General features: G+C 56.2%; 2 protein-coding genes across 2 annotated transcripts; one reads left to right on the plus strand and one right to left on the minus strand.

Annotated features, from left to right (window-relative positions):
• Positions 1-230: 230 nt before the first annotated feature.
• CGGC5_v008863 (Efflux pump FUS6) lies at positions 231-2,185 on the minus strand (the record flags this gene model as incomplete). Its single annotated transcript, XM_032034794.1, has 4 exons — positions 231-325; positions 383-643; positions 718-1,894; positions 1,964-2,185. The coding sequence occupies 4 exons, from the start codon at positions 2,183-2,185 to the stop codon at positions 231-233; spliced, it is 1,755 nt and encodes a 584-aa protein (XP_031886163.1).
• A 1,149-nt stretch (positions 2,186-3,334) lies between these two features.
• On the plus strand, positions 3,335-4,977 carry CGGC5_v008864 (FAD-dependent monooxygenase OpS4; the record flags this gene model as incomplete). The annotated part of the gene is made up of 6 exons (XM_032034793.1): positions 3,335-3,790; positions 3,844-4,124; positions 4,185-4,328; positions 4,383-4,492; positions 4,547-4,768; positions 4,835-4,977. 6 exons carry the CDS (start codon positions 3,335-3,337, stop codon positions 4,975-4,977), a joined length of 1,356 nt encoding a protein of 451 aa, XP_031886164.1.
• Positions 4,978-7,253: the final 2,276 nt, after the last annotated feature.

A 7,253-nucleotide genomic window follows, 5' to 3' on the forward strand; every position in this document is an offset into this window, starting at 1 on the left:
TTGGCTGTCGTTCTCTTGCATGAACGAACTGGATCTTCTCGGACGAGTCAGTAGTCAAGTTGTGCAAGGTACGGCGCCGGGTGGTGCAAACTCCGCTTCATCGTTCTCGTAACTATCTCAACCGTCGTATCTAAGTCTCGTGACAATCTAATTAATGATTAGTAGCTCGTGGCTGTAGTTCCAAGCGCGGCTCGGACTTTCTTTTGTGATGTAATGTCCGTAGAAACACCTCACGACTTGTTGGAATACAAGTCATCATCCTTCTCCGCCGGCGCATCAATGTGCATGTTAAATTCGTTCTCGAGCTCCACCAGGAAGAAAGCCCCTAAATGATTGACATTAGCGCACGTGAATCAATAGTTTGAATGGGATTGCAACGTACCAATGGCAGCGGCCACGGTGATGGACCCGGCCGCGATCCAAACGAAACGGAAACTGAGGCTGTACGTCTTCAGCAGAGCACCCGCTCCGGCCTGGATGATGTCGACCGTGACGCCCTCGACCTGCGCCAGCGCGGCAGTGTCTTGCGCGGCCAGGAGGCCGATGAACTGCGGCAGAGATGACTGGGGAAGGCCGAGCGGGAGGACGGCGGCGGCGATGTTGTTTCCCATGTGTGACATTTGGTCCGTGAAGATCGCGTTGTCTGTAACAGCGCGTGTTAGCAACCCCTTCAACTTCAAGTTGTTGTGTCTTGCAGACGTATTGGGGGAAACTTACAAACTGCAAGACCAATAGAGCCGCCTAGCGACCTGACCCCGATCATCAGACCGCTCGTGATGGCAATCAGCTCAGGGGGCGTGGACAGTTGCGCTACTGTGACCAGCGTACACAAACAGATTCCGAGACCGATGCCCAGGAACACAGGGTACCCCCAAACGGGTTCCGAGGTCGTCGGTGTCGTCGTCGCCATGCACACAAAAAAGATGATCATGGACACAAACGCCACGACAGTGGGCCAGCGCACGTTTCTCGTCTTGGAGCACCACAGCCCGGCCAACACGGCCGCGACGCCGTACACGATCATCGTCACGCCGTACCGCAGCCCCGTGCGCAGCGCGTCCGTCTCGTAGAGCACGCCGACCTGGAAGGCGAAGTAGTTGTTCGCTGCGAAGAAGACGAGGCCCTCGACAAAAACGCAGACCAGCGCGATGGGGAAGTTGCGCCCGCGGTGGAAGAGGCCGTGATGGAACATGCCGTCCGTCTTGAAGCGCGTCTCGTAGAGCGCGAGGGCGGCGCACAGCGCGCAGCCGACGACGAAGGGGGCGACGGTGTGCGCGTCGGTCCAGGGGTACGGGTTCTGCGACCACGAGAGGCCCATGCAGAAGAGGACGAGCCCCGAGGAGAGGAGCGCGTAGCCGACCCAGTCGAGCTTGGCGAGCTTCTGCGAGAAGGTGAATTGCGTCTGCTTGGCCGTCTTGGGCGGGTTGTACAGCGCGAGGACGAGGAGAGTGGCGGCGGCGTAGACGGCGGTGGCCATGTGCCAGTAGTTGCGGACACCGACGGCGGCGTTGCCGTTGCGGGTGAAGGCGCCGCCGGCGAGCAGCGCGACGAGGCCGCCCAGGGCGGCGGAGAGGTTGTCAGCGGCCTGGGCCCAGGGGCGGTAGCGGCGCGGGAGGACCTCAGAGGCGACGGCGTGCAGGAGGGGCTGGGCGCCGTAGGAGCAGCCGGTGATAGTGAAGCCTGCGATGGCCATGGCCATGGAGGTGGCGCGGGCGACGACGATGGAGCCGACGATGCCGCAGGCCGTGAGGCCGATGAGGAACCACCGGCGGCCCCAGTAGTCTGCGGCCTGGGAGACGATGGGGGAGAGAACGACGGTCATGATGGCGATTGTGGAGGTCAGCCAGACGCTGTTTGAGCTGTCGCCCAGGACGGCGGCGAGGTTTTGGGTTTGCTTGAGGAGTTGGGAGTGTTAGATTTTCGATCTCGAGATTTGGTCTGGGAAACGATGTTGAAGACGTACTGCTCCTGCGCCGACGACATTGATGAGCTGGGCAAAGTAGATAACACAGACGGCGAAGACGGTCAAGAAGGTCTTTGCGTGGAGGTGAGGTACGGGCTCGTTGGCATCCTCGATGCTCTCCTTTGGCTCATCGCGGTTAGAGGGCGCAACTGGGTTTGGTGTTTGGTTGGGGGAGGGAGTTTCCTGGACGTTGTCCGAGACAACTTCCTTCGGGGATGACATTTTTGGTGTTTGATAACGACTGAATCAGAGTTGGTGGTGAGAATGAAAGTTGTGAAGGACGAAGAATCAAGAGAAAGTTGAAGAGTTCACCGAGATGTGGTTGTCGATCAAGCGACTTTGACCAATATCGTTCGTCCCCTTTCCAACCCCGATCAGACTTTGACAACAGGGCTTCAACAACACGCGCATTTGGCAATTGCCAAACTCAGGCTTTTCGCTCACTTCATCGCCCGTTGTATTCTCGTGCGTCGGAGGTTGGACAAAGTGCTCGACAGGGATGCGAACCCTTCTTCCAACCAAGGGGTGGTGTCCAGGACCCCAGAAACGGGTCCATAACCCATGATCCCGGTCATATATCTTCAACGGCGCAGCAACCACCCCGTCTTCTCTGCACAATTCCACTCAGCAACCCCTTCTTCCAGTATGTACCACGGGATGTCTTCTTGTCCCTCCACCAGTTTCAACCAACAAGCTTCCACCCAAGGGCAATACTGCAACACTCCCAGGGCAGCAATTTGCATCCGTAAAGGGGCTTACGTACGGGCATCCCACCAACCGTCCGATGCGATGCAACACCAAAGTCCCCGCCGTATGCGGCACAGACTGGATCGAATGCTTGTTCACTGGGGCCCGGACGACTGGGTTCGCTGGCCCCCGGCCGACTGGTCCCTGTTCCGCGCAGAATGGCTGCCCCAATAAGGACCCCTTCTGCTGCTTCATGGTCTCCGGACCTTGTCATCTTTGTGAGGGTGAACCCCTCCTCTCCCAATCGCACACAGGCTGGGACGCGCCACCCGTTGACGGGTGCATTCTTGGCTGCAAAGGGCATCGTGGGCCGATGGGGGGCTGAGAGAAGTCAGGTCCATGGCCGTGTCGCTCTCCGGGAACCCCTCCGACATGCAAAGATGGGTTGAGAGCCATATCGACCCGCTTCGGCGATAGTGACACCAAATCAGGTCTTTGGCCCCAAGCACAGCTTAGTTCTCCCCGTCGGCCGAACTATTTCCACGTCGTCGCTGGACTAGCCACCTCCCACCCATCGTCTGTGCTGTATACAACGCCAGACCTCGGATCAACCTCCCCTTGGAAAGTTGTGTCGATCAACGACTCTAATTTTCATCCCATCCCACTCGCTTCCCCCGCGCCACAATGGCTCCTCTCAAGATCCTCATCGCCGGTGGCGGCATCGCAGGCCTCTCCGCCGCCGTGGGCCTCCGCCGCGCAGGGCACGAGGTGCACGTCTACGAGCGCTCGGCGCTCAACAACGAGATCGGCGCCGCAATCCACGTGTGCCCCAACGCGGCACGCGCGCTGCTCGCCTGGGGCCTGGACCCCGTGAAGGCCAAGTTCGTGCTGGTGCGGTGCAGCTTCCGGGCCAAGGGCGACACGCTGGAGAAGTTCCACGTCGGGACTGAGGACTATATCGAGGAGAGGTACGGCGCGCCGTGGTACTTTGCGCATCGGGTTGATTTGCATGAGGAGTTGAAGAGGCTGGCGACGGAGGTTGTTGAGTCGGGGAACGGGACGAACGGCGTGAATGGGCACGCGAAGGGCGGGTTTGGGATGCCTGCCACTGTGCACTTGCAAAGTGAGGTAGTGAAATATGTGAGTCCTCCTTGCGCTCGCCTTTGGGAAGACAAGATTAACATGACCCGCAGGACCCCGAGGGAGCGTCAATAACGTTGGCCTCCGGCGAGGTCGTCACTGGAGATGTTGTCATTGCCGCTGACGGCGTACACACGATTGGCGTGGAATCTGTCCTCGGCCACTCCAACCCGGCGGTGCCGCAAGGCTATTACAACTTTTGCTTCCGCTTCCTCATCCCGGCCGCGGATATCGAGGCGGACCCGGTGACCAAGTTCTGGACTGAAGGCGACGATGGACGGATGAAGTTCCTGGTGGGAGACAAGAAGCGTCTCGTTTCCTACCCTTGCAGAAAGTGAGTGGGATATTCTGAGATGAGGGCAGAAGGAGGGAATGGAGCGCTGACTCTGCGCAGCAACGAGGAGCACAACTTTGTGGCCATCTTCCACAACGACGACATCGAGTCCACTAAGAAAGAAGACTGGCATGCGTCTGTGGGCAAGGAGAAGCTTCTCGAGAGATATTCTGACTTCCACCCGAGTGTGCTTGCCATCTTGGAGTAAGCGATCCCTCTGACTCTGCACCAGGGTCTTAGAAACTGACATCCTCATAGCAAGGCCACCGAGGTGAAGCAGTGGGCTTTGCTGTACCGAGCCCCCATTCCTTCATGGACGAAGGGAAAGATGACTTTGGCGGGCGACGCTGCCCATCCCATGTTGCCGCGTAAGTAGCGACCCTACTAAGGATCCATGGGACAGACACTGACGACAGCGACAGACCAGGGCCAAGGAGGAGCCCAGGGCATCGAGGACGGAGTTGCCCTCGGCATCGCACTTGCCTCTGCGGAAGCCAAAGACGTCGAGACCAGACTGCGGGTGTACGAGGACATTCGCAGAAACCGCGCCAGCGTGATGCAGATTTTCAGCAACGCTGGCCAGGAGGAGCCGGAGCTCATCCGGGAGGAAGCGTCCAAGTTTATCCCAGCGGACAGGGTGCCGAGTAAGTTGAGCCACAAGCCTCTGCTAGTTGGAGCAACGGACCAAACCATTCTGACTCATATTGCAGAAAACCCCGAGGAGTTCTTTGCATACAATTTTGGATACGACATCATCCGAGACAGTGTCCAGCAGGTACAAAAGGTAGACGCGTCGTTTGAGCTCCCGGCGTCGTTCTTCCAGAAGGCGCCCGGAAAGGGTGTTTATCCGTGAGAGTCGGTCTGAATGCAAGCGTGGACATAATGATGTCGCAAGGTTAAGGTTCTTGCCGAGCGGTGTGGTGCATTAGACGATTTCCTTGGATACCACGAGGCCTGGGACCACCTGGGAGGCTTTTCGTCTGTCAAACTTCTGGCCGTCCCGCCCGTCTGGTTCAAGTAATAGTAACATGCTATATAGGAGTCAATTCAGAGTACAGGAACAGATAGAAGTCTTCCAGAAATGCAGATCAGATTCCTGGTGCAGTGGGTTGGCCCAAAGAAACATTGCCAGGGCCTCAAACTTACCTCAGTATGGCACCTCGTACAGACTTTTCTGCCGCTATCGGGCGAAACACGGCACCGGGCTCGACCGGGTATGGGTAGTATGCCAGGACTGGGGACATGGGTGGAGGGGATGAAAACTGGGTCCAGTGGATAATGGATGGCCCCAGGACAGTGAAAGCTGTATCGTTCACTGTGGACTGGGGAGACACACACTGGACGTGCTGAGTGAGTGTGTACCATGGAAACCTGGGAGGAAGGCCAGGTATCCGTAGGTAGGGGTGGGGTTTGGCTAGGTTTGGCCTGGCCTGGGCTGGCATGACACTGGCGCACTGCCAAACTTGGTCTTGGAGTGAACCCAGACACCCAGAGACCTCACATTTCCCGTCTCTCTGGCACACTGTGAATCTGGAAAAGTGCCCCGATCGCCTCTGGTCTAGTGCAAACTCAAGGGGGGGTGTGGGTGTGAAGAGGAAGAACAGAGCCAGCACCATAACTCAGAAAGGGACCCAACGCCTCGGACTGGGGCCCAGCTGACTCGGCGGTAATTGGTAGGGACGAAATTTGACAATGATGGCGGCCGCTCCTGGCTCCGGGCTGCGCTGCGCTGCCTTGTTGCTCCTGCTCCTGCTCCTGCTCATGCTGCTGCTGCTGAATGACCTATGCGTAATTGTCTCCCTGTCGTTTTCTCTGGACCAAAGGTTGTGTGCGACAAACATTTTGGTGTATTGTCGCGGGACGCACAGCAACGTAGTGAGCGGCCTCCCCGCCCGACAGCCCATAAACCATAAGTACATACCTGTCCTCGGTGGACTTCGTATCAAGCCAACTCAACGTATCCGTACCTACGTCGATATCGTTCGGTGGGCGGCGCCCCAAAAACTCCACATGCCATTGCGGCGTCACTGGCCATCGCTGTGAGGTGACGGAAGAGGACGACGCGGCAGGAATAGCTCTGCGTCCCCGTGGTGGATGAGGACGTGAATGGCCAGGGGGCAGAGTGCGAGCAAGCACGACTTCGTTAAGCGGCAGGGACCAGCAGCAGAGACTGAGCGTCGGGCAGGGGGCGGGGACACAGGAAAGAGGACCACACCGGTGATACTGTGGAAATGGGTGGGAAGCGAGCCCCCCAGGACATCTGCAGACTGCGAGCATGCTGCGTCCAGATGCTGCGGTACTTCCCACTCCTGCTCATCTCTCTGCAATCTGGCGCGTACCCAGTGTCCGCCATGTCGTGAACCGCGAGAGAGTGAGAGGGCGAGAGGTCTTCCACGTCTAACTGACGGCGATAAACGATGGGCGCACAAGGCAGCGGACGCTAGATCCAGAATCAGAAGCTCAGAAGCCCAGAACCTACACCTGCTAGTCCATAATTGTGCTGCACTTCGTCGTGCGCACATGGGACCGGCAAGCCAGACACAAGCTAGAGCTTTTAGCGCTGGTTGGCTCCCCCATTCCCTTGTTGGCGGTTCGCTCGAAACCCGTGTCTCCTGTCCAGTGAGCAACTGCGAATGCAAGAGGTGGAGATCGGTATTATGAGCCGACGCAATCGAGTTAGCAACAAGCCACCGTCCGTTCCAGCGCCAGCACTTCAGGAGCCGAGGTACAATATACAGCAAGGTACAGATATGGAAAAGGACTAAGTAACCCTAGTAGATATAACCTAAGGTATAAATATAGAAGTACTATACTTAGTACTAGAAAATGTAGAAGTCTTTAGAGAAATAAAAATAAAGTAAATAAAGTATAAATAACTTTTCTTTTACTATAATAACTTTAATTACTAAAATTATAAGAACTTTACTTTATATAAAGAAAGTAGTAGTAACGTAAGTAATTAATACTTTCCATTTATTAAATAATATAATGATAAATTAATAACTTTAATAACTTTAATAATAATTTTAATTTAGAGAGTATTATATGTACTGTTAACACAGGTATAAGCGTATTCAGGGGCGTAGTATATGCGCCTATATAGTATAGGGTTATAGATGGGCTTATGTT

This window comes from Colletotrichum fructicola (genome assembly GCF_000319635.2).
Source record: "Colletotrichum fructicola Nara gc5 chromosome Unknown KSG_Nara_v1_contig05, whole genome shotgun sequence".
In the NCBI taxonomy this organism is placed as follows: domain Eukaryota; kingdom Fungi; phylum Ascomycota; class Sordariomycetes; order Glomerellales; family Glomerellaceae; genus Colletotrichum; species Colletotrichum fructicola.